Source organism: Mchenga conophoros, linkage group LG11 (assembly GCF_057382185.1).
Source record: "Mchenga conophoros isolate Kocher_MC1m ecotype Shallow Benthic linkage group LG11, M_conophoros_male_GT1.1, whole genome shotgun sequence".
Classification (NCBI taxonomy): domain Eukaryota; kingdom Metazoa; phylum Chordata; class Actinopteri; order Cichliformes; family Cichlidae; genus Mchenga; species Mchenga conophoros.
The window spans coordinates 13,443,566-13,469,652 of NC_140536.1; the positions used below are offsets into that span (position 1 = coordinate 13,443,566).

The 26,087-nt window shown below is 41.6% G+C and overlaps 2 protein-coding genes across 6 annotated transcripts in view; one reads left to right on the top strand and one right to left on the bottom strand.

Annotated features, from left to right (window-relative positions):
* Window positions 1-9,524, top strand: part of ulk4 (unc-51 like kinase 4) — a 103,611-nt gene extending 94,087 nt beyond the window's left edge. For all 3 annotated transcript variants that reach the window (XM_085290998.1, XM_085290996.1, XM_085290997.1), the window contains one exon: window positions 6,015-9,524. In XM_085290998.1, the coding sequence (XP_085147124.1) occupies window positions 6,015-6,075 (61 nt within the window). In that variant the 3' untranslated portion in view covers window positions 6,076-9,524. The remainder of the gene's footprint in view (window positions 1-6,014) is intronic.
* ctnnb1 (catenin (cadherin-associated protein), beta 1) lies at window positions 8,959-23,386 on the bottom strand. Of its 3 annotated transcripts, none has more exons than XM_085291000.1 (17): window positions 23,219-23,386; window positions 16,630-16,680; window positions 15,916-16,143; window positions 15,575-15,828; window positions 15,248-15,486; window positions 14,780-14,981; window positions 14,517-14,661; window positions 14,288-14,391; window positions 14,031-14,165; window positions 13,633-13,836; window positions 13,057-13,215; window positions 12,761-12,880; window positions 12,338-12,488; window positions 11,600-11,721; window positions 11,415-11,475; window positions 10,050-10,300; window positions 8,959-9,758 (listed from the first exon to the last, which is right to left on the bottom strand). In XM_085291000.1, the coding sequence occupies exons 2-16, from the start codon at window positions 16,640-16,642 to the stop codon at window positions 10,086-10,088; spliced, it is 2,352 nt and encodes a 783-aa protein (XP_085147126.1). In that variant the 5' UTR covers window positions 16,643-16,680; window positions 23,219-23,386; the 3' UTR covers window positions 8,959-9,758; window positions 10,050-10,085. The 3 variants fall into 3 exon arrangements, with proteins under 3 accessions (XP_085147126.1, XP_085147127.1, XP_085147128.1); XM_085291001.1 differs by lacking the exon at window positions 23,219-23,386 and adding an exon at window positions 22,020-22,213; XM_085291002.1 differs by lacking the exon at window positions 10,050-10,300.
* Between the last annotated feature and the right edge of the window lie 2,701 nt (window positions 23,387-26,087).

Below are 26,087 nucleotides of genomic sequence, written 5' to 3' on the forward strand. Positions count from 1 at the left end.
ATTGGTGTCAATAAAAAGCCATGAAAAAAGCCATATCGGCCAACAAAAAAAGAGCAAACATACTGGGAAACACCAGCGCCTAAAAATAATCTCAGTGGCACGTCCCACATTTCCAAAGAATCCCACTGATGTCTCACAGCACTTCAGAGATGTGAGCAGAGGAGACAAAAGTTTTAAATTAAATGAAACGTAATTATTTGTAAGGGAAAACAAGAAACTTAAACCAACAACAAAACCTCATCCCAGCTGTAAAGCACAGTGGAGCAAGCACCATGGTTTGGAGCTGTTTTTCTACATTATTTACTGGACACATTGTGGTCAGTAGAGAAACCAACTGAATTCAAAATTGTAAAAGAAGAAAACAAATAAATAAAAGCTTGACAGGGCTGGGTCATGTAACTTGAGAATGGTTCAAACAGCAATCATAAATCAGTTGAAGGGTTAAAAAAGAAGGATATTCAAGTTTTGAATGGAAACGTCAGAGTCCTGATCTTACACTGACTGATGATGTGACAGGACCTGAAACAGAGAGGTTCAGTTAATACATCCCATAATTATTAATGAACTGAAACTGTATTGTAGGATTGGTTTTCTCATTTTTGTGTAAGTCTCATAAAGAGCTACAGGAGACATCTGAGGTTTACCAAGTTTTAAAAAGTGAGCGATTATTTCATGTTTTCTACACTTGAAAGAGCACAAGATGATTCGTTTTATATCAGTCTATAACTGTGACTTACAGTGTTTAGACCATATGAGTAATAAAATGAGATCTGATCATTTTATTCCTAAAAAATTGTAATTGTATCAAATCTACAGTGGGGCAAAAAAGTATTTAGTCAGCCACCAATTGTGAAAGTTCCCCCACTTAAAATGATGACAGAGGTCAGTAATTTGCACCAGAGGTACACTTCAACTGTGAGAGACAGAATGTGAAAAAAAAAAATCCATGAATCCACATGGTAGGATTTGTAAAGAATTTATTCGTAAATCAGGGTGGAAAATAAGTATTTGGTCACCTCAAACAAGGAAAATCTCTGGCTCTCACAGACCTGTAACGTCTTCTGTAAGAAGCTTTTCTGTCCCCCACTCGTTACCTGTATGAATGGCACCTGTTTGAACTCATCATCTGTATAAAAGACACCTGTCCACAGCCTCAAACAGTCAGACTCCAAACTCCGGCCATGGCCAAGACCAAAGAGCTTTCGAAGGACACCAGGAAAAGTATTGTAGACCTGCACCAGACTGGGAAGAGTGAATCTACAATAGGCAAGCAGCTTGGTGTGAAAAAATCAACTGTGGGAGCAATCATCAGAAAATGGAAGACATGCAAGACCACTGATAATCTCCCTCGATCTGGGGCTCCACGCAAGATCTCATCCCGTGGGGTCAAAATGATCATGAGAACGGTGAGCAAAGATCCCAGAACCACACGGGGGGACCTGGTGAATGACCTGCAGAGAGCTGGGACCAAAGTAACAAAGGTCACCATCAGTAACACACTACAACGGCAGGGAATCAAATGCCGCAGTGCCAGACGTGTTCCGCTGCTGAAGCCAGTGCATGTCCAGGCCCGTCTGAAGTTTGCCAGAGAGCACATGGATGATACAGCAGAGGATTGGGAGAATGTCATGTGGTCAGATGAAACCAAAGTAGAACTTTTTGGTATAAACTCAACTCGTCGTGTTTGGAGGAAGAAGAATACTGAGTTGCATCCCAAGAACACCATACCTACTGTGAAGCATGGGGGTGGAAACATCATGCTATGGGGCTGTTTTTCTGCCAAGGGGACAGGACGACTGATCCGTGTTAAGGACAGAATGAATGGGGCCATGTATCGTGAGATTTTGAGCCAAAACCTCCTTCCATCAGTGAGAACTTTGAAGATGAAACGAGGCTGGGTCTTCCAACATGACAATGATCCAAAACACACCGCCCGGGCAATAAAGGAGTGGCTCCGTAAGAAGCATTTGAAAGTCCTGGAGTGGCCTAGCCAGTCTCCAGACCTCAACCCCATAGAAAATCTGTGGCGGGAGTTGAAAGTCCGTGTTGCTCGGCGACAGCCCCAAAACATCACTGCTCTCGAGAAGATCTGCATGGAGGAATGGGCCAAAATACCAGCTACTGTGTGTGCAAACCTGGTAAAGACCTATAGTAAACGTTTGACCTCTGTTATTGCCAACAAAGGTTATGTTACAAAGTATTGAGTTGTATTTTTGTTATTGACCAAATACTTATTTTCCACCCTGATTTACGAATAAATTCTTTACAAATCCTACCATGTGGATTCATGGATTTTTTTTTCACATTCTGTCTCTCACAGTTGAAGTGTACCTCTGGTGCAAATTACTGACCTCTGTCATCATTTTAGGTGGGGGAACTTGCACAATCGGTGGCTGACTAAATACTTTTTTGCCCCACTGTACCTTTAGTTGCCCTCCTTTATTCAGCCTACGTGACAGCAGCCTGTCAAAGACACCAGCTACTCTCCCTCCTCCCTGATGAAGCGACTCCCTCTGTTAGGGCTCTGCTCAATAAGCAATCATGGCAAGTTGCTCTTAGTCTCACCTGACAGAAAGGTGAGACACAGAGAGTCCATCAGCTTTCTTTAGTCTGTGAGTGCATGCAGTATATCTGGCTATGTAATCCATGCTTTCCTATTTTGTTTTTGAGACCAAATCTCCAAACATACCAATAACAAATGATTCTGGATTTTGATACTGCCCATTCCCACGTCTTATTATTTCCATGCATGTCAGAACTGATCTTTGTCTAGTTAATTGACAGGACATGCGCCTGTAACAGAGCAGGGTAGCTTAATGGCAAGAAAAAGCTCTGAGATGAAATATGTACACTATTAAAAACGTATATTTAAGTCTTGACATCTGTTACCAGGGACAGGAAACATAATCTGCACTTCTCTCTTTTAAAGAAACACCAGTTTTGAAACTCCAACAGCCCTCTTTTATCTTTAATTATAAAATATTTTTTTATATATGTGTTTTTTATATATGTTTTACTGTATATATGTCCCATGCTTCACTCTATGGGTCAGTATTAATACAAATACAGTCGTCGCCTCCACCCGCCTTTTCATATATGTAAAATAATGACTTCTTTTATATTTACCATATGAAGGAGTTTGTGTGTATGTGAGTGCATGTTTTCATGTGCACACCTGCATCTCTGCATCTAACTGTCTTTTATAAGTATGTCAGCCAGTTGTGTTTCCCCTCATAGGGCCAAGGCTTTTGTCACCGTAGTGACCGTGCTTCTTTTGATCTTCTGATGTATGAGACTAGCAACCTTTCACACACACACATCCACACATGCACACACACATCCACACACAATGAATACACGCAAATAGAGTCCTTTATTCTCATTTATATACAAACTCTCTGCAATCACACATACACCCTGTCAGATCAATAATGAAGGTGTATTGTTGCCCTGCTATAGAGGCCTCTCCTATTCTGTGCTCCCCGCCTCCCTCTTTTCTCCTTGGTCACCCTTTTCTTCCCCCTTTGTCACCATCCTCTCCTCCTCCTCCTCCTTCTCTCTTTCTCCACAATTTTCTTTCCTTTTTCTTGGTTTTCTTTCTTTCGTTCCCTCTTGTGCTCTCCCACTTCTCTTCTCTCGCCTCATCTCCTCACTCTCCTGTCCCTCTTTGGTAGATGAAAGCACAGATCAGCTCCAGCCTTTGAAGTGGCAGAGACTGGCACCCTCCCACTGGTTTAGCAGGAGGAGGAGGGGAGCAGAGGTTTTAGGAGAAAGGGCAGGAGATGAGAGGAGTTACAAGGAGAGAGAAGAGGAGTGGAAAGGGATGGGAAGAAGGGTTGAAGAGAGGTTTTAATTGAGAGGATGAGAGGAGCTAGCGCCGAGGTAGCAGACGGAAGAAGGATGGAAAAGAGAGAGGGGAGGTCTGGGCTAAGATCCTAACCCAAATGATGTCATTCACACTTTGCCATGGCAACCTGAGGAATGCCTTTTCAAAACCTCAAGCCTGACCAAGGGTGAAGGGTGGGGAGGAGCAATAGCGTATACTCCCCGTTCCTGAAGAAAAAGCATTGAGGTTCTCAACATAAACCTAGTTAATGCTGCTTTCAGTGAGTCAAAGCCTCAGTAATATCTGCTCAGACAACAAAGACAGATCAGAAAACTGCACAACTCTTCTACAAACACACTCTGAGGTCAATCATTCAGAATTTTATCAAAATGCAAACATTAACATGGTGAAACTAGCTGCAGTGTACACATGCGGTACCATTAAAAGAATAATAAGCTGTCTGATCTTCCTTGAAAGTCTCTAAATGTAGTGGTGGGCTGATCACATCAATCTCTGGGTTGAATTAAGCAGCTAAAGAGAAAATACTTCACCCATGAAAAGCAAAAGTTTACAGATTTAAAATTGGCGAGCCTCCTTTGTTAACCATTCAAAGTCATCTCCATGCACTTCTGCACTGCTTCCAGCACTCGGATTAATTTTAGATTGCTTCATGGGAGTCCCACTCTGAACACTTACCACATACCCATCTGATATTAGCTTGGACCTCAGGCTTGTGCAGAGAGAGCACATTATCTGGATCTCTGGCTAAGCTCCAGAGAAGAGTCTGCAGTGTCTGAGCACAAAGGTGTATTGTGTTTTGGTTGTGTTATTTAAAATGGCTTGTACACCATACATTTGTCCCCCGGGATTAGATTATCAGCAGTGACTTTCAATACGATATCTTGAGGTGTCAGAGGGAGGACTTTTGCCACAAACACAGTGAATTCCAGTGGCCAGCAAACCACATTTTAAATTTTGCTGTTGTTCAGTCCTGATCAGCACTATTGCTGCCAACCACTCACTCTGCTCATGAGGTTTGGCTCCCTGCAGCTTTGTCATTTTCCCCAAACAGAAATTCAAGTTGAAGGGCTGCATTTCTACAGAAATCAGTGCAGAATCAAAACTGTAAGAGGACAGAGTGGGACTGACAGCACAGCAGGAGCAATGGAAGGCAGCGGAAACTCTTAGACTCACCTTTTGAAATCATTTAGTTGTTTATTTAATCTGAACAAAAACAACAACAACAATAATCTTTGGGTTGAGTTGTGAGTGAGTCTACCACTAAAGGAACTGCAGATGATTGTCTTCTTTCTGATGAGTTCTTCTGTTTGTTTGTTTTCTTAAATAATGGAAAGCACACAGATTCCACACAGCAGACATCCCACATGTTGGTGTAAGCAGAGTGTGAGGCTAATGCGATACTGTAATCTAAAACCAATTATTTTATTTTCCGCTGTTCTCTGTGCAGCTGTGTCAATTTGAGGCTGTTAAGAGTGCAAGGATTTAATGAGTAACCAAACTCTAAAGTTTGTCCTAAAACTTTTATGGACCCAATTTATGTTTTCCAGATCCACAAACTTTCAAGGGTTTCCGAGGCCTCTGGGGAATGTGTTAATTAGGTTAATTATGTAGGTTTTAATTAACTAAGATGGGTGGGTGGGCTTCTTCTGGCCTGGCTGTCAGGTTGCCCCCAAAGACACCTGGGAGTAAGTGGAGGGGGGAGGGGGGTGATAAGAGGGGGAGAGCAGGAGTAAATTATAGACAGCCTAGAGGGGCCTGGGCAGATTGGATGTTTTCATCAAGTCTTAATTATCATATATAGATGTATGTTTGTACAGAATTGTGAAAATCATTATTTATACACTTGTATATGTTTTTTAATTGTCTTACTACAGAACACATAAAATATCTATTTAATAAGCACAGGTTCATGTGGGCTGAAATTGGGATGTAAAGTTTTATGTTTGCGGAGCAGAAATAAATGTAGTAGTCTAATTACTAATTCAGTCCACTCAGTACCATGCTAAGTGGCTGCACCTGTTTCATTGCTCAGCATGCTTAAGAACCCTGATCTATTTTATTGTAATTGTGTCTTTGATTAAGCTGTTTGCACTCATCAACGGTTAATTATCACTGGATAGATAGCATGCCAGTAATACTACTCATTTTTTATGTTTCCCCATCACAGGTATCACACTGATGTCACTGGCCTGGCTGCTGATATCCTTCAAGAGATCTCTGAATCCTAAAAGCTTTCAGAGCATTCAGCCATGCCTCCATATGACTGTCATCATTTCAAATTGGATCAGTGGCAGCAAAAAATATTAGTGTCACTAAAATGTCTTGAGAGGGCAATCAAAACATGCATCCGGTGTTCATCAAACTTCACAGGATTACAGCATGAGTGTTAATTTAGACTGTCATTGGCATCACAACACTGACCTCTGAGTGTGTCAACACACCTCGTGTCATCAGCAGTGACAGAATATTAGATCACGCATGCCATCACGAGTCATAAATTTCTACTTTGTAATAACATGAAGCTAATGGCGACATCTACAAACTCTTTTTTGTTGGTATTCCAGCACTAAAAAGGAAGTTGTTCTGTTTACTTGTAGCAGACTAGTGCCGTGAAAAACCATTAATACCAAAGTGGTTCACCACATCAACTGAGTTGTGCATAAATCATCCATGTCTGCTTTTACACAAGTTAGGTCATATCATTCTAATTAAGTAATTTTCCTGTGTATAATCCAGTGTATACCTGATCTCTGCCTACTGTTACATTCCCAATTTTTTTAACTGGATATAATTACTTTGCATAATTAAATATTCCATTACTGAGAAGTGTTTGAACTTAAAATGAAAGAATGACACTTAAATGTTCCAAGCTGGATGAAGTCGGGTTAAATAGGTGAGGTAGAGGTCATGTTAGAAAGATTATGCTTAGTCATTGAATATGTCCTTAAGCTACCTCAGCTGTCCATGTACCACCATCCTAGACATCCACACGTGGACACCACCAGCAGGCTTTTAGTTCACAGCACACTGAATTTTCTGCAATTTTGACTCATCGCATTAAAGCTGGACCCAACTTGCCACTGTACACAGTTTAAGTAGATTTCAACAGTCTCAGTGAACACACAGCAGGTGGACTGCTGGCACGTCAGTTTCTCCTCACCTTCCCGTCAATAAGTGTAAAACTAATGCAGCAGGCTCCAGACCAGGGATGTCAAACTCATTTTACATGGTGGGCCACATGCAGCCCACTTTGATCTAAAGTGGGTCTGACCACTGAAACTGCCCTTCCTGTCAGTGTAAAGAAGTTGCACTACACATTTAATCTCTGAGATACTGTAACATAAGAAAATGCAATGTCAACAGCACATCTACATGAAGTCCAACTGTTTGGGTTTATATTCAGAGAAGGCCCCATTTCATTTCACCGTGGAACCTTTGTAAACAATGAAAATCTTTTAGTGTTAGTACGCAGGAGTAGAGCAGGGCGATATGGCCAAAAATATTTATCACGATATATATTTGAAAATTTGCGATAACGATATAACCGACGATATAATTGATGCGAGACAAAATACAACTCCACAACATTACTAGCGCAAAAAGACAACCTTCCATTTATTTTCACTTAAACAAGAAGCTGGTTTTTATGTACATTAAAGCTTTATAAAAATATAACAGTGCAAATGCAAATTCCTTGCTGAAAGTTTAACCAAAAGGCATTTCCAGTAGAAATGGGCTGACATATCCTGAGCATAACCATGTATAATATCCACTGAAGTTAAAAAGAGGTGCTTTGCAACATTAAACTGCAGTGTGCAGTACGCATTTTTCGGACCATAAGGTGCACGGGATTATAAGGCACATTAAGCGAAACAAAGCAGTCAGATAAATCAAACTTTATTAAACTCATTCTTCTTGCTTCCTCCACTTCTGTACCATCGATTCATTAATGTTGAATTCTCTGGTAGCTGCTCTATTCCCATGTTGCTGCAGTATATTGACTAACCTCGTATTGTGGATGGATTATCTCAGTTGTTCTCCTGACTGAAGTTTGGTCCGTTTACAGCATCCTGCCATGCGATTGCATTTGTTTCTAACCATGAAGAACCTTCACGTTAACTTTTATAAGTGGAAAAGTGTTAGTGTTCGTCCTCCAGCTTCACTGTTTATGTTATGCTAACATAGCTGTGTCGCTAGCGATCACGTAGCACATCATTATATACCAACTAGCCCAACTTCAGTAACCCTACAAACGTCACTGCTGTTTAGTTTCCCGTCTTCATTTATGTTGGAAGTGATAGCAGAGCTGTACGTTTGATTTTTTTCAGAAATCTCTCAGTCAGAACATGCAATATCATGCTTAGGTAACTAGCGAGCTAACTTCCAACTCCGTTAAATGTAATAACTTTTGTTTTCATGGATGCCTGGAAGTTAAACTTCATAGTTACACCTGGTAAAGCAGCAATGCTGATCGTTTTATTAAAGATGAAAGAATTTAGACAGTTTTTAACTCTAAGTGATGCTGCAGTGTTGTTTGACCTGAAGCATACGGAGTTTAGGACCCAGATTACTCCCAGATTTAAGAGCATCTTAGTCCGACAAATATGACAATAACAACGGCCGCTTGCATGTTCTGCAAAAAAAAATGTGCTTTGTTGTGTATCTGATGGACAAACACCAAACCAGTTCCACATCACGGAAGTTGCACCATTTTTACAAACCAATTCTGGTTCATCTGTTTCACTCAACAATCGGCCATGTGCGCATGAAAACAAAGGCACTGCGCACGCGCGTTTTACTCCCATTCTATCGCGATATTTCATTTTCCTATTGTTGCCTAACATTATACCGGTATTACCGTGAACGGTATAATATGGCCCAGCCCTACGCAGGAGGTCTGTCAGCAGGAAAAACTAAAATGTATTAAATAGTTAGGTCCAAGGTTTATGCCCTTCTACAATTTCCAAAGCTGTCTGGTGGGCCAAATGTGTGTGTCAGGCCAATTCTTGGCCCCAAGCCTTATGTTTGATACCCCTGCTCCCTGAAACGACTTCAAGTGTGTCTCATGTTAATCCTTGATTTGAGTAGAAATGAGACTTAAAGGCATACAGTTGAAATGACAGTCCATTTTATTGTTTCAGAACACAGCAGGCTACAGCAACCAGCTCCTCTCACTACCCCACCCACTTACAGCAGACCAATAGGAGCCCTCCTCCACCCCTGTCCTTTCAGACACTCCCACCCAGCTAGGTCAGCTACACCCCCTTTGGAACAGCAGAGACATCAGTGTCTCCCTTTAAAGCAAGAAAATAGCTTGATATTTGGACCATGATTTCCAATTCATGTTTTTATACAAAAGCTACACAATGTTACACTTGATCATCAGAATACAATTCAACTGATTAACTTTAGTGTTTGGACACCATTTAAAATGTGATCAGATCCTTTACTTGGATGGAGCATTACCACTTAAAAAAAAATAAAAATAAAATAAAAATAATAACTCAACACTACCAGAGACTGAAAATACAAGGGACTGCAAAAACAAGAGATGAGTATCATAATTCAGAATAATGGAAAAAGCAAGCTAGATTCAGTTGTACCATTACAGACTTAAGGAAAACGGAATAAAAAAGTAAAAATAAAGTAAAAATGAAAAAAAAAAATTACATTAAAAGGGATTTGAAAACTAATTATTGAAAAATCTGTGTGTCATGTCAGGATTTGAGGTCAGCCCCCATCAGGCTGAAACCAGAACCAAACCGCACTCAAATCTAGTTTGTCCCAATGGAGTCCCCGTAGACGGGAAACTCTGCTTGCTGTTGTTGAGTCATCTTCAGGCACTTCTGAAACCTCGCCTCCTCCATATGGGCGAATCACGATGCAGGTTCATCCAGATCACATGATACAGCTGCAAGGGGAGAGCAGAGGAGAAATGAGCGGTGGGGAGGAGGCATGGCAGGCATTGGGTGAAGGACCACACATACAGATCAAATACAAGTCAAAGTAACTTCACAGACACCACATCACACAGCTTTGTAATTTGGAGCAGTCTGAACATGCAGCAGGCACAAGGAGTAAACCGACACTTCCCCCAGTCCTCGGGCTCTTTATCCAGAAACCACCTCTGAAATGAACACCACTCTGTTCAGCTGACACGAGGCCACAGAGTTGGGGGTTGGGGGTACCAAGTAAATCTTACCTAGTAGAAAGTGTAGTGTAATGTTGGTCTTGGTATTTACAGGTCGGTATCAAACCAGGCCAGTTGGTTTGAGTCGCCAGGTGGCAGGCCCTCTATCAGTTCCTGGGCATGTCCCAGGTCAGGCAGCCCTTCTACAGGGGGGTAGTCCTGGCCAGGGTGGTGCCCTCCACCCAAGTCATGATCCATCATGGGTTCCATACCCATTGTGTCCCCTCCGTAACCCCCCGAATGGAAAGAACGGTAACTTGGGTCTGGTGGAGGAGGAATGGATGGAGGAGACGCAGGTGAAGCAGAGCAGTTGTTAGAAGCAAGTTAACAAACCAAGCTGACACACAGTAGTATGATCACTGAAATGTAACACTGCAAATCAACACAGCACACGGTCAACCCTCCAGCAGACCAAATCAAACCAAAGCTGTTAACTCTTATTTCAGCTAAACTTGTGCTTCAGGTCACTGTTTAGTTGTTTCCACCAACAGGAATGCATCTGCAGTAGCCAGGGCCTTTTCTAAATCTATCAACATCAAGTCTGTTTTCATTTGGCTGACAAAGAGTCAATTAAAGCTGTTACTGCTGGAGAATTGGAGAGCATTGCAAATTAAAACCAACGCCAGCTTGCCCTCTAGCCTACTGATCGGCACAGTGTCCAAAATCCTGGACGCCGGTAATAATTAAAGAGATGGTCTGATCTTCAGCCAGGTCAGAATTAAAGACCATTTTGAACAATTTGACTGAAGTAGTAACACACTTTTCATGTCTTTCTGGAACATGCTGAGGAATCACTTGGTGCAGACTGGAACATTTAAGTGGATCCTTAAATTTAAAAACTGCTAGAAGCTTCTGTAACAGCACCAACCTACATCTGATGTCTCCTGAAGTTGTTTATAATAAAGCTGCACAACACTGAGGAGGAACATGAACTGTTTTTAGTTTGCTAATATCTAACAGTAGACCTCCTTCAGGTCATGCATCATCAGTTAGGTCAAGATGAAACACTCAAACACTAAGTGTCAGCTCATTAGAAGATCTCGACCCCGAGTAGATCTTTAGAGAAGTTGTTGGTCAAGTGGTTTACTTCATTAAGTCATATTTTCAAGTTCATTAGTGACACACAAATTTGTAATAGCTGTGTCAGATTGCGTATCTGTAATTTTGACTCTGATGAAGATCAGATCACATTTTTGATAAGATGAGTATATCAACTTAATAATAAATTAAGCCCACAGATGTACAAAGACTTCCAAAGAAGGCATTTAGAGCATCCCCAGTTTGATAATTAGCTCAACTGTTTTTATCTTGACTGCAGTAATAGTTGGGAAGCCTTTGTCTTCTGCTTTGCTTGCAAGTGTCAAATGAGTGACTTACCTTCTGGTCTGTAGCCCAGAGGCTCACCCTGAGCTCCGATATCCAAACCCAGATCTGCTGTCTGCAGAGCAACACATGGCAAACATTTGACAAAGTTTCAATTACACAAACACATGTGCATGTCTTTGTAACTGACTACACAATGTAAATAAGCATTACACAGTTTGTGTAAAAGTGTGTCGCACCTCGTTCCAGGCCATTGGTTCTGTCCTGAAGAGCGAGCTGGTGAGTTCTACAGAGAGGCGCTTCTTGTAGTCTTGAGGTTTGTCCTCTGACATACGGAACAAAACTGCTGCTGCGTATGTGGCTGAGAAAGATGGAAGCATGACTGCTTAGCCAACACATTTTTAGCCTTTAAAAACAAAAGCACTTAAAACAGCCATAATACAGCTGTCAGGGTTAACAAAAGAGACTAGGTATTACCCATGACTAGAAAGTTTATTCAACTAGCGTTCTCCACATCATTTAGAGGCCCAGGCTGCACATGAGACTGGACTACACTGATCCAAGTGTTGTGACATTTACATATATGCAACAATATAATGAAGTTGTCACCATAAATATAACTGTTTTAAGAGCAAGCTTGGCTCCTACTTAGATTCTTCAACCATGTGCTACAACACAAGCCCACAGTGCGTCTCTGCATGATAGCAGATGAGCCTGAACAAAAGAGAGTTACTGAACAAAAAGCAGCAGCTACATTGAACCGCTAGAGCTGCAAATTTTCAAGATGCCACTTTAGGTCCACATCACACTAAAGAGTCTTCCAGGAAAACACAAACAATTATTTCCAAGTGCCAGCGTGTTATCCAATTAAATCCCCTCATTGCACAGTTAGACTGGCACTTCTGAACATCTGCATAGTTAAATGCAGCTATTATGTGACTGATAGCGTTGTGTAAATGAGTGTTTTGGGTACATACCAACTCCTTCATTGCGGCTGTGCAATAGCTCTGTGAGTGGAGCAGTGGCTCCCTCAGCTTCGATGGCCTCAGCGGCCTCTTTATCCTGAGCGAGCTCACACAGGACGCCTGCTGCTACACGCTGGATGTTCTCAATGGGAGAATACAGCAGCTGCACACAAACACAGACCAACAGCTTAGTGAAAAAATAAATAAAATACTGAGCCTCCACAGATGCAGCCTCATGATACTACAATTTGTTCCCTCTGGAGAACCACCTCATGCATCCACCCAAACAACCTCTATCTGGGATCATTTTTCTAACCCAGTTCTCCTGTTTAATCCAGACAAGCTTCAAACAAATTAATCTCAATACTAAAAATATCATCCGTAATCTTGGTTAAATTATATTGTTTTACTTTGAGATTAAATCTGCAGACTGACCTGTACAAAGAGTGGAATGGTGTTGAGTCCTCTGATGACTATTCTGTTGTGGACATCTCTGGCCAGGATGTGAAGTGCTCCTGTACACCCTTCCACAATCTCCTCCATACGTACTCCCTCCTAATAAACAAACAGCGTAAGATCAGTGCACTTGCAGCATCTCTCTCTACAGACTTCTTAGTAGACCGGGTAGTACTGAGAACTACTGCTCTCTCAGTGAATTCCAGGCACCATGGACTGGTATTTATTAAAGCTGTGTGAATTCATTGAAATGATGAGAGTATGTGCGCTCTTACCACAAACTGCTGCTGTGTGCCTCCCATGCTGGTGCGTCTTTGTGTGTCTTGATGTGCTCTGACCAGCAGCTGAACCAGTCTGGGGATGGCGCCCTGCTCCCTCAAAGGGGCGTGGTTTGCAGGGCAGAGAGCCAGGTTACGGATCAGACCAACTGTAGCCTGACAGAAGAACACAGTTATGTGTCATTTAGCCACGATTTTAATGTCACTCTCAGGTTACGCATTAGCCACCCATAATCCAGAACCATACAGAAAACCTTTGTCTTGATGTATATTTGTAGACAGATTTACTGAAAAATATTATTTCAACTTAATTTCTCATCTTAAAGTCAATTATTAAACAAGCTGATTGCACTTGAACAAAAAAAAATTATTTCCTGTCTATCAGTACATGTAATATAACAGTGGAAATGACTGACATGTTTATGACAGCCTACAATATTCAGCTCATTATTTTAGCATCAAAACATAGTTAAGAGTGAAGTGATTTTCACTGCACTAAATGAATAGCAGCACGAGTGGCTGGCATTATGAAGAGCAGCTTACAGAGTGCTGCTGCCAAGTCTCTGTGTGTACCTTGATGAGTGGCCAGTGTGATGGCGGGTGCAGTAATTTGACCACTACAGGCAGGCCATAGTGCAGTCTGACAGCGTTCTGTGCCATCTCAGCATCCTGGTGTCGAGAAGTGAGGTGACGCAGGGCACAAATAGCTGGCTCTGTGATGTCTTCTCTGTCTCCAGCCCGAAGCACCGTGCGAACCAACGCCTCAATGCCTCCAACCTAGAGAGGAACAAATAAGGTGGCAGATTGTGAATGCAGCAGAAAATCTGGGCCTATAATTTAAATACAGATTTAAAACTAAATTTTTATATATATTTTATTTTTTAAATGAGAAAAACTGCTAGTTAAAACACATCACTTCGTATTATAGAAATTTTACATTTTCCTTTGCAAAAAATAAATAAAGTGCTCACCTGGCACACCATCATCTTGTTCTTGTAGTTGTTGCAGGTCAGATTAGACAAGATGCCAGCTGCACAGGTCACCACGTTAATGTCATCACTGCCAAGCAGCTGCACCAGAGTTCCTAGCAGACCCTCCATTCCCTCCTGGGTATAAGGATTGATAAATAGCATCAACAAAAAGTCAATTTAAATGTCTTCTGATGTATTTCACAGCCTGAAACTAATGATTAACACACAGGTACTGGTAATGGGGCAGCTTGCCTCACCTGTTTGGTGGCAGCATCTGACAAGTTCCTGAGAGTCCAGAGACAGTTCTGGACCAGTCTCTGGCTGGGATCTGTCAGGTGGAGTCCCAGAGCCTGCATGCCTCCTAACAGAAGGAAATCAAGGGCACATAGTGTTTACATACGCATGGTAAGAAAATACATTTCAAAATGTATACGATCTCAACTTTGTGGTGTTGAGTTTTCTGTACTGCAAGTTTATAAAACATACCAGCCTCTACAATGGCAGGCTTGTTACTGGAGCACACCGACAGAACCTTGAGGACACGGCTTGTGGTCCACAACAGCTTCTCATAGGTATAAGTTCTCATGATGTTGACGAGTGCCTGGGGGCCACCACTGGCCAGGATTATCAACTACACAAACAGAAAGCAAACAAATATGTTGATCTGCGTGTCAAATCCAGAGTAACACGCTGCAGTCTAGACGTACATAAGTCAGTTTCTTGCCTCAACACCTTTCTAGCCCCCTCACCTTGCTTTCCTGGTTTCCATAGGCCAGTATTTGGAGACAGTCTGTGGTGATGGCCAGAAACTTGACATTGGTTTTGCTGAGCAGAGCCACCATTTTCTGTAGCCCGCCAGCTAAACGAACAGCCATCTTGGCTCCTTCCTGGTGCAGGAGAAGGTTGTGGAGGGTGGTGATGGCATAGAACAGGATAGAGTCCACTGGTGAACTGCAGAAGAGAAGATTACTCAATTACTGGAAAATTACTAACAGATATACAGATGAAGTTTCTCTGCTGTCCTTCCTCTCCACAGTCTCAGTGAACTGAGACAATTTCTTCATGTCAGCTTTGGCCAAAAATCATGGTGTGATGATTTCCTTGTCTCTGATCAAAACATTGCTCTGCTTCATGCACTGGTGAGCTTAAGTACAGCAGACAAATGTAGACCCAGAGGGGAAGGGGGAAAAGTATGCCTCCACTCTCCTCCTACATACCCCAGCATTTTAACTAGAGCTGGTATTCCTCCTGACTTGAAGATAGCCAGCAGTCCCTCTCTGTGATGGGAAAGGTTGTGCAGTGTTCCTGCAGTGCAGCGAGCTGTTTCCACATCGTTTGTGTTCTGCATGGTCCTCACAATAGCAGATACCATCTGAGGTGAGCGCATGATAGCGTGGCGAGAAGCTTCTTTCTTTGAAAGCTGGTTAACCATCACTGCTGCTTTGTTTACTACAACCTGGAAGGGATGAAAACTAACATTAGCGAATCATATCAAAGAGGACAAAATTACTTCTGAGACAGTTCTGAGCCACAAACATATTCACCTGGTCCTCATCATTGAGAAGTTTGGTGAGCTCTGGTATTGCTCTTGTTGCCAGCTCAGCATCATCTTGATAGTTGATCAGATTGACCACAGCATGTTTGAGCATTTGTGACGGCTCTGCCAGCCTCTGGACATTGGTGGGGTTTGCTGCATCATACTGTGTAGAAGGGATCTGCATGCCCTCCTCAAGAGTCTCTGGGAACATTGCTGCACGAACCCGCTGGGCACGTGTCATGGCGTACTGACCATCTAGGTCTGAAAGCAAACAAGACCAGCTTTGTATGATTTGCAAACGGGTCACCTGTGACCTTCCTTGAAAAGATCACCAGCATTATAACCTACCTTGTACTTGCTCTTGGGAGAAGTTCTGGTTGAAACCCTGCTCCCACTCATACATGACCTGGTTGCTGTCAACATCATCTTCCTCAGGGTTGCCCTTCCCACTGAGGGATGGAGCAGTTGTGGTGGCCCCTGAGTGGATGCCTGAATCCAGGTAGGACTGTTGCTGCCAGTGACTGACTGCTGCCTTACGGTCTGGCTCCATGGCCATGTCTAGTTCCATCAGATCAGCTGGAAAGAGAAAAGCATGCATTCAACAAAAGGTCTATTCTGTAATTTCAAAGGATGTGTAGAGTTACAGACTTTAAGTGATTAATTCCAACTATCCAATTTTGTCAAAGGCTTGAGCTTTTCAAAGACATGGCTGACTTTAAAAGTAATAACAGTGGTGTGCTGATGTCACAGGGTGAGTGCATCAGCAATGGTTAATAGCCTCTGCAGTGAATAGATTTCTGTCCTACTATTATTTTCCAGTGTTTTCATAATTCAGTGTAGTAGGGTTTACCAGTAAAAGACTCCTGAAGCATGAAGTTGGATTTTACATGTGCCCCAAGTTTCAAATTGAAATCAATAACTAATTCAGCGTGCTTTAATGGCAACATAAATCTCTACCAAGCCAAGCTGTAATTTTGGTCTGCTGTAAAGTTTAATACACTGCATGTGTGACTGAGGAAGAAGCAAAGGGTGGGAACTTAATTAAGGGGGACTCAAACTCACCCTGGGAAGCCATGTTCCTTTCTCAAACCGTGGCTGACACAGCTTCCTGATCTGTAACAGGAAAAAAAATAAATCATTTCAGCTATGCAGCTACCTTCTCTACACCATTCACAGCCATTAAATCACCGACCATTTTACACTAAACACATATACAAGACCACAGCAGATGTAAACGCAGAGAAAAAAATTAGACTGAAATTAATAGAAGTTTAAAAAAAAAAAATAGAGTCTGGAGAAGTGACTTTCCAGTGCTTTCTTTCCTGTCTCCTCCCGTTCTTGGGTTTCCTCTTCCCTTTTAAGCCAGTCGTGCAAACAGCAACACACACAAGGCTACCATTAAATGTAGCTGCTACCAACTGGTGGCAGCTACATTTAATGGTGAGGAAGGACAGGGGAAGTAGAGCACTGGGTGGAGAAAGGAGGCAGGGGTGGGAGGGGGCATTCACATTCCTGCACTTGCTTTGAAGCTGGAAACGCTCTGCAGGAAAGTAAACACTGGCAATGGCAGGAGAAGGGTAGAGCAGGCAAACGGGGATTAATTTGGGGGGAAAAAAGCACGGCAAACTGAGAGAGGCATTTTCAATTCATACTCGAAGATAAATGTTATGGCAGGAAAGCATAAAATGGAGACTGGGGAAAAGACCTAAGAAAATATCTGCTAAAATGAGACATAAACAGGGGCTGTGTATCCATGGAGTCTCAAATCCTTTCATGAAACCCTTTCAAAAGTACACCTGTGGTTATGGAGCAGAAAAATGAGAGACCAAATCCCTTTCAAATCACCACATAAGTTCAGGCACGCTCTAATACCAGAGGTATTAATTCTGGTAAAGAAAGCACAGGTAGTTAAAACCATAGCATTTCCTCAACTACATCAACAAAAATAGATAAACAAAGTCTTGTTACCACCAGAGTCTCTTCCCCCTGGTGGCCATTAGAAAGAAGGCATGTTTCAGTCCCTCAGTGTTTGATTCACCCTCAGACCTGGAAGCTGTGTCCACATGAAGCACACCCTTCTCTCCTGCATGACTGAACATAGTCACTTCAATCTTTACACAACTGCAGATTTAGGTCAGTCAAACTAACAGTGCTAATCAAAGTAACCTAATTTTTCACAAAAAACATTTTAGATTTTCAAATTACTCAAATTGTGAGCAAGCTTTCCTTACAGCAAAAGGTGTGTGTCAGATTTAGTTCTTGAAAAAAATATTTAAAATGAATGCAAAAAATATTTGACATAGTTTGCCTACTTATTTGTATTTTGTCAACTAATGTCCAGTGACAGTCATATATGAAGGAAAGATTTTCTTTCTAGTTGTAGCTCATTTCTGCAGAGCATTAGACGGCTTTAAGTTCCACTTCTGGGAGAAAATGTCATAACATTGTTATGAATGTACTACATTACAGAGAAATACAAATAACGTTTTAAACACCATTACTGATACTAACAAATTGGCGATGACTGTGTCATGGACACCAGCAAGAAGGTTAACACAACTCTCTGCTGAGTTAGAAAGTCACCTTCGAGTCGTTCTTCCTCTCAATGATCCCAGGCTAGAATTCATCATTTAATTACAATCCAATAACCACAGAATCAGCTGATTAAAGACTAATGTTTGTGTCTGAATGATGCTACTTTCGGTGGACTAACCAACATACCGTAGCTTGTTTTAAACCTTAAAACTAAGATTCTTCTTGTTGATTACGATCTAATCTTTTAGGGGGCAGTTCTCTCTCACACACTCTCTCACTCACACACACACACACACACACGTTTTGATTACAGGCCTGTGGACTGTATTTATCTGACAGCAGTAGAGAATTTGGGTTGTTTTTAATCAACTCTCTAGTCATCTAGATGTACACATATTTGTAGATTGTACTCTGTGTACAAGTGCCCCAAAAAGTACATAATACACTCTGTATATACACTCTGCTAAAAATACCTAGTTTAAAATCAAACAAGAAAAACAGCAACACATCACCATAAGCTTGAGTTTAATAGCTTTTCTTCCCAGCAAGTTATGCTAAAAAAAGATGACAAAAGGCCAAATGGAAGACAAATTCGCAGCAGTGGCAGACAAAAAAAAAAGGCAGTCCAGTATGAATGCCAGTGAGTGTGTAGGAGTTGCTTGGGTTCAGTGGCTGCCAACATGCAAATATACTCAAGGACAGTTAAACTACTGCTCTGAATTACTTTCCTCCTCAACCACACCACCTTAGCTCAGCTGTATCATTAAAACCTGATCTTGAGTCATGCTCCAAGACTGCTGCTTCTAACCACAAAGGCACCAACTCAAATTCACTGTTCACACGCCATCCTCCCGCCATTGTAGTCCTGCCCTCACATAACCCAGCTTGCTCCTAATGGGAGCCACATATCCCATACAAATCAGACATACAATCAAAGCACATAATGGAACAATTTATGATTCACACTGGTGGAAAAGTGGTTCTTTACAACTGGCTTTGGAAACTGAGCCAGTAGTTTTTTGGAGGTTTTTTGTGATGGGCTAAACAAGCAAAGTCTGGCATTAAACTGTGGTTCACAAATGGCAGCCTTACCCTAAAGTCACTATAAAGAACAACAAAAAAAAAAAATCATTACAGTATGCGTTCCTAGATTTCAAACCGGCCACAAAAATCTGAACAGGTTTCTTTGAAGTCAGATGTGAAATCCAATATGTAGTCGTGCCTGGTGGAGTTGAAAGCCACAAAATTGAAACCAGATGACAAATGAGTGACACACTAGTCACCAGAGTCGGATGACTGTCTTGTGTAATATACAGTACGTATACAGAATAAATTCAGTTCTATGTACCCCAAGAGAGCTGAAGGAACAGAGGAAGTTATATTCCATAAGTCTTCTAGGCAGATATCACAGAAAAGAGAACAGAAATATCGAGAATCATGCGCTGGTGACGTTACGATAGGTTCCAGGTCAACATTCAAACAACAAGGTTTAGACTGCTGCAGCACAGGACTGATTTTGGGAACAGTGACTGTGACACTGTCCTGATAAATAGTGAGAAAACATGCTGCTCAAAAAGAGAAGCAATGTTCATTAATGTTTAATTGACATAACATAGTGAAACATTGTTTTAAGGAGCTGGCCAGAGAACAAACTGTTCCAACAGGCTGCCTCTAGTCACTGCAGAGAGAGAGAGAGCAGATCTGAGTATCCAAATAGATCTGAATGCCATATTGCTTAATTTTTATGGTGCATAAAAAAATAAAGAAATGAGTGAAGGGAATTAAAGAACAAGTGTTCAAGAGAGGACTTGATTTGTTTCACATGGCAGAACCTCAACTCTTTGAACCAGCAGGACGTCTCCACATGTAGCTCTTAATTGCACCGAAGGCATCTCAGTGAGGAAGAGGGACTAAGCCAGATGACTGACAGCGTTCACAAAGAAACCTAACCAACAAATAAATCAAGATGTGAGCCGCTAGTTAGTCTACGAAAGTCCACTGTGGCACCTTGTAAAATGTCACTAACAAAAACAAAAAATATTTTTCTGAACAATGAGAAAATTTCATCTGGTAATACTGGCGCTACGAACTCTACATGATTTATTCACACCGGGTTTCTTTGCTTCAGCATATTCATCAACCTTGCATGCCACTGAAACTCAGGTGCCCTACTTTTGCACTGATGTAAAGACTGACACAGTCAAAACGTGACTGAACATTTCCATAACATTAATCTAAACATCAAGTTTCTGTGCGTTGTAGTCAGAGCTTCTAGCCGTCCATGGGTGTTAGTACCTACTTGTTCCACATTTTATAACTGTTGGCCTTCGCTCTGTTGATAAAGTACTGAGAGAACACACAGCCAAATATAGTCCAAATGCAATGGGGAAAAGAATTGAAAAACTAGTAACAGATATTTGTTCGTGTCCATTTAATTCAAGACCCTACTGCATACCGCTGCTCTCCATTTCACTGTTTAGGTCTTTACCTTGTCCCTGTGGTCTGGACTAGGGTATCAAGTTTAAAGACGCTACAATGAAGGGGCTGCAGTCCCCACAGTACACTGTACGAAAGGTATTTGCTTATCACAGTGGAAACTTTCTCTTCAGTCACATCCTGTGATGGTGGGGCACCAACACAACCCATTTACTCTTTTTTTTGGTCACTGTCTGGAACCCTGTTCAGTCTTTTTCAGTCTTCATTTGTGAAAAACTAAATAAACCAAATCATATCCATTTGTCCCCAACTGAAATTCAAAGCAGCCAATTAATCCCATTTCCTGTTCCCCAGGGGGGGACTTCAGGTGAGCTCAGAGGCCAGTGACATGATGTCATTAGAGGAAAGAAGAAAAAAAACATTCAGTTTTTCTTGCTTCTGAAGGACAGTGGCTTTAATTTATTTCCCTGCCATTTAATAATCATAAAAAATTTCAACATGGAAATTTGTAGTTTTTGTATTTTCAAAGAAATGCCTTTCTTAAATACAAGACAACAAATTAGGCAAACCCATCTGACTCCTGCATATGCACTTACGTTAAAAACAAACAAACAAGTAAAACAAAACAAAAAAAAATAGTTCAATGCATCCATATGCGTAAATGACCCAAACAAGCTGTATTATCGGCACAGGCAGAAAGATGGGAGCTGCCACCGGCTTAGCACATAATGTGCAGGGTCAGCAGCACTCACTGCTGCCTGCCAACAATGCAAGAATGCCTGCAGCCGCTGCAGGGCTTTTTCTGTGTATCACCCGAAAAGTGATGGACGCCTGTGGACAAACACGAAAAATACCCATGGAATTTGGGTTACTTTCCCTATTAGTTCGTTTAATATTTACAATCGCAATTCAAGCTGTAAAATAGGGCGCAGTGTGTACAGAGCGTGCAATCACTTCCTCTCAGTGTCTCATCACATACGCAAGTTTATGGAAAATTGATCAGTAATATCGTTTATTAAACGAGCGCGCTTAAGTCCACCTCAGACAAACACAAAGACCGGCAATGACAGACAGAAAAAGTACAATATTAGGTCATGGCAATGCCACTGGAAAGGCCGTATAGTCAAGTGGATGACCTCAAAACCACTACCGCTCTCGTATGTAACCCACACCCACGTTTTTCAGCTTAAAATTTTCAGTGCGTCGTCAGAAGAAAATGTTGCTGACGAGATGACGGGTTTGTAAGATTTGTTCCGCTGTGTACTGGGTCGGGGATTTCACCGAGGGACCGCAGAAGTACACAAGGAGAGAAAACGTTCAACAAATTCAAGAAAAACAGATGAGGGATGCATTCAAAATAAAACCAGTTTAGTTTCACGTGAACGAAAGGAAAACAAATCTGGAGCGGCTGGACGACAACATCCTTTTGTGAGCAGTCTTTCTTGAAAAATTAAACCTCCATTAATGGTATGTAAACACACCTCCAAGCCAGCACCTGTGCCGCCTCCGCAGCGCACTGGACGGACAGCTTTTATTCCACAGAAGGCTGGGGAGCCGTTTTGTGTCGGGGAGGATGACGTCCCAACTTTTCCTCATTAAACACCCGCCTGTCCCTGTTCCTACCAGCTCCACTCTGGCACCCCGTTAAAACCTGAACACTTCACGCAAATCTAACGAGAGCCGCTATCCAAAAAGGTCCAAGTAAGCGTGCCGCTGCCCCCACCCCTCTCCTCCACAGCTGCTGGCTGCCTCTGACTTTCTTGCTCCAACACCACTGACTCAAATTTCACACTCTGGCTCCTCCTCGTCTTCCTCCCAAAGCACCACGGCTGGGAGGAATTTTTCGGTCTTTGTTTAAAAGGACGAGTGGAAAACACACTGGAGCCCACGACCTAAAATAAACTTTTTTAAACAATTTAAAATCGACTTATTTTTTTCTTAAAGATAGACCACTCTACCAGAAATCGGCTTTACTTAACACCAGGTTTAAACCAAGTTTTTCAAAATACGCACTAAAACTTCAGACAAAACATCTGCGCTAACGTTTACGTGTTTCATACCCCGACTAACCGTCATTCGCAACTTTAACGAGTAACTTTACGCCATAAGACAACGGAATCCACCGTATACCGAGCTTTCAGACCGGTTGCATCTTTATCTTCAGCTCAGTCTGTTAAAACTAAAGCAGCTGCAAAAAACAAAAAAACAAACGACCCACAGACGACACTCAACTCGAGCAAACATGAGTCAGAATAGTGGAATGTAGCCAACTAATAGTTAGGCTAACATCTGCTAACGTAAACTACTAAAACACGCTAGGAAACGCCATCGTCGTGAACTCCCGAAATCCCACTTACGGTTTCCAAATAACTGGGCGGCAATTGATCCGTGGCGTAAATCTGGCTATTGTAAACAACTGCTTATAATGCCGAACACAAACCACGTGCTATTAAAGAGTCAACCAGTGTCGTCGGTAAAACAGTTATGTTCCCATTAGGCGGTGGCTGGCATATCCCCAATATATGCCGCGAGAGCGACGGGCTCGCTCGCTAGCTTGCGGCGGCGGCAGCAGCAGCAGCATCCCCCGGCCGGTCCACACACAACAACAGTCCTCATTCCTGCTGGCATTCAGAAAAGACAGAAACTGAGTGGTGCCGATAGTTTGAATGTTGAAGCCTACCCTTGTCAACACAGCAAGTCCGTCCACTCGGGTCCTGGAGAGTAAAAAAAATACTCTGAAATGGAAAAAGTCGAGGAAAAAATTGAAGCCGAGCGTCAGCGGGGAGCCCTCGTCCGCTCCCTCCACAGGGAACTGAAACCGACTTGGCCGGAAAAGCAGAGACTGGAAAATGTAAGATGGCGGCATGTTTATATAGACCGGAGAACACCTCGAGTGCACCCATATCCTGCCGTGAGCTCGGATAAAGTAGAAACTGAAGCCATATTTTATCTTTATTTCGTCTGACGTTTACGCACTTCTGTATATATTTACCAAGCTCGATAGCTACACGCGTTGGTTGTGATAAATACTTTATTTTTTAGGGTAAAGCTAGCCAAATTCCACATCTGCACGAGTATGAATACACAATGGAATGAAGTTCCGGCTGACTCGAAAAGGGAAATCCGATTCCTTTCCCCCGAGTTAAATCTCATGGACTCTGGAAACATAGGATAATTTCCTTTAGCGTACAAAGTCATACATTTGTCACCTTTGTCTATACAGACTGAGAAATGAAGGCCTTCATTGCTCTTACCATCACCAGGTCCCTGCTCAAAAGACAAAAAAAAAAAGGAAAAATTGAGCAAACCAACTTAAAAAACAACCCAAAAAACAACAACCCCCCCCCCCCCCCCCCCACACACACACACACACACACACAAAACAGAAATCAAAACGAATTAAATTAGACAAAATGACAAATTCTAATTCAATATATGTTCAGAGAGACAACATCCGCATTTTGCCCAAGCCATTGTTGGTTTCTTTGCATTTTAAATAATGTCAGGAGACAAATTGTGGCAAACAAAACACACATTTAGACTAGGTAATGTAAAGAAAATGTCAGTGAGATGTTTTCTTAGTTTCCTTAACAAAAGATTGTAAGATATATGTGACACGAGGTGCTGGCTTTGCTGTACTTTGCTGTAAACTAAATGCTCAACAAACAAGCTAATGTTTGTGGTCTTTCTTTTATGAAACTGCTTATGTCCCCGGGCATAAAACAGACCTCACTGGGCAAGTTGGAACACCTCTCACTGGCTTTCCTGTGTTCTGTTCAGTGATGTCTGGAAGGCTCATGACTTGTTTGTGAATACCACCAAATCTCACATATGCAGAAAATATAAAAAGTGATTAATGTGGTTTTCATATTTAAGTTGGAAAAAATATGAGATCAGCCAATTAATCACATTAAAGTCATAACTGATCAAACAATGTGGGCATTGCTATAACAGAATTACTTCTTATAAATATTGTAGACTTAGATTAATCATATTTCCTGAGTCCATTAGAACGCACATTCAGCCATTAAAATTATTAGTGATCTATGGGCATCGCCAAGGTCCTTCAAGTGAGTAGTCTGATCTTTCCTTTATTCTGAGATCACAGAGTTGTGGCTGTTAATTTTCAGATCACTTTCTATTTGGCTCAATAATAAGTAACTTGGTGGATAGGCCACATAGGAAATTTAAATATGCTTTGCAAGTCCTCTACTCACTGTTCGGTCCCTTAATCTCCACGTTATGAAAGCAGATAATGTACCTTTTCAGTACCCCTTCATTCTGCAGGTAGCAATGTCATGGGCAAACAAAGGTAAATCCTTTCCTGTGAACTGCCTACAGGCTATTTCATTAACCTTTATTTACAGTGCGTGGGTGGAATAGGTTACTGAAAGCCAAACTCCAATTGAAAACAGTCAATGCAGTGTCCCTGAATAGGATGCATGGGAATGAAATCAACAACAGAGCCAATACGTACACAATATATGAGCGCATCACCTAAAATGACTCCACCCTGTGTCATCTGATTGCGACACAGACAATTACAGTACCAGCGTGTGATTGATTTCATTTGGAATAGCTTTCAAACCACAGTGACAATTACTGCTGCCACTCACTGTTATATATAGCCACAAAGTTTGAAATCTGATGACTGTGCTTCTTGGCAGTCACATTATCTCACAGGTGCGTGCTCATGCAGCCGAAAAAGGCACAAAATCACGAAAACAGGATGACGAGACATTCAGATTTTCTAATTATACTCCAAAACACATATCAGTGGAAAGGCAGCGTAATTATTGTTTAGGTGACAGGCTTGTGATTTCTATTTCCATTTAACTATGGGTTCCTCCAGGAGGGCTTTTAACATCCAACATCTCCACAACATACAATTAATATCAAACATGATGCGTGGTTGTGGGTGCAGATGTTGAAAAGAGCAATCTGTGAGAAAATACATTAAAACATATCACAAAAAGCCCTCTTTGAACAAGAGATACAATGGTACAATGCAATGTCTGACATAACATGCTTGAGTTAGATGGCATCCCTACATTAAAGCCTTCACTTGCTTACAAGTACACTCTTGTAAAACAGGTTGTATTTGTGAACTCCTTCATTAAAAGTCATACCTGCTTTTGGATTTATATAGCGTGCACAACCTAAACAGAGCCCTTCTAAAAATACAACTCTCCTAAAAACCAGTGTGAAAATCCAGCTGTTTATGTTGCCGGTGATTTGTGGTTAACTGAGTCAGAAATCCAAGAATTAATTGATTTAGACAGGCATCACTAAAATCAGAGGAACATATGTTAGTGTGAGTACAAGATGATATTTCTTGTACTGTAGTTTGTTTGGGTTTTTTTGTTGTTGTTTTTTTTGCATGAATAAAAATGCAAATTTTCGCTCCACAGGCCCTTCAAAATGTTAATGTCTGTATAATAGATTCATTATTTCATTTTTATCAGACAATACCAATAGTCACAATTTAAGCCCAGTAAATAAACAAAACATAGCGTATCCTTGTCAAATTAAGGCAACAGGGAACTGGA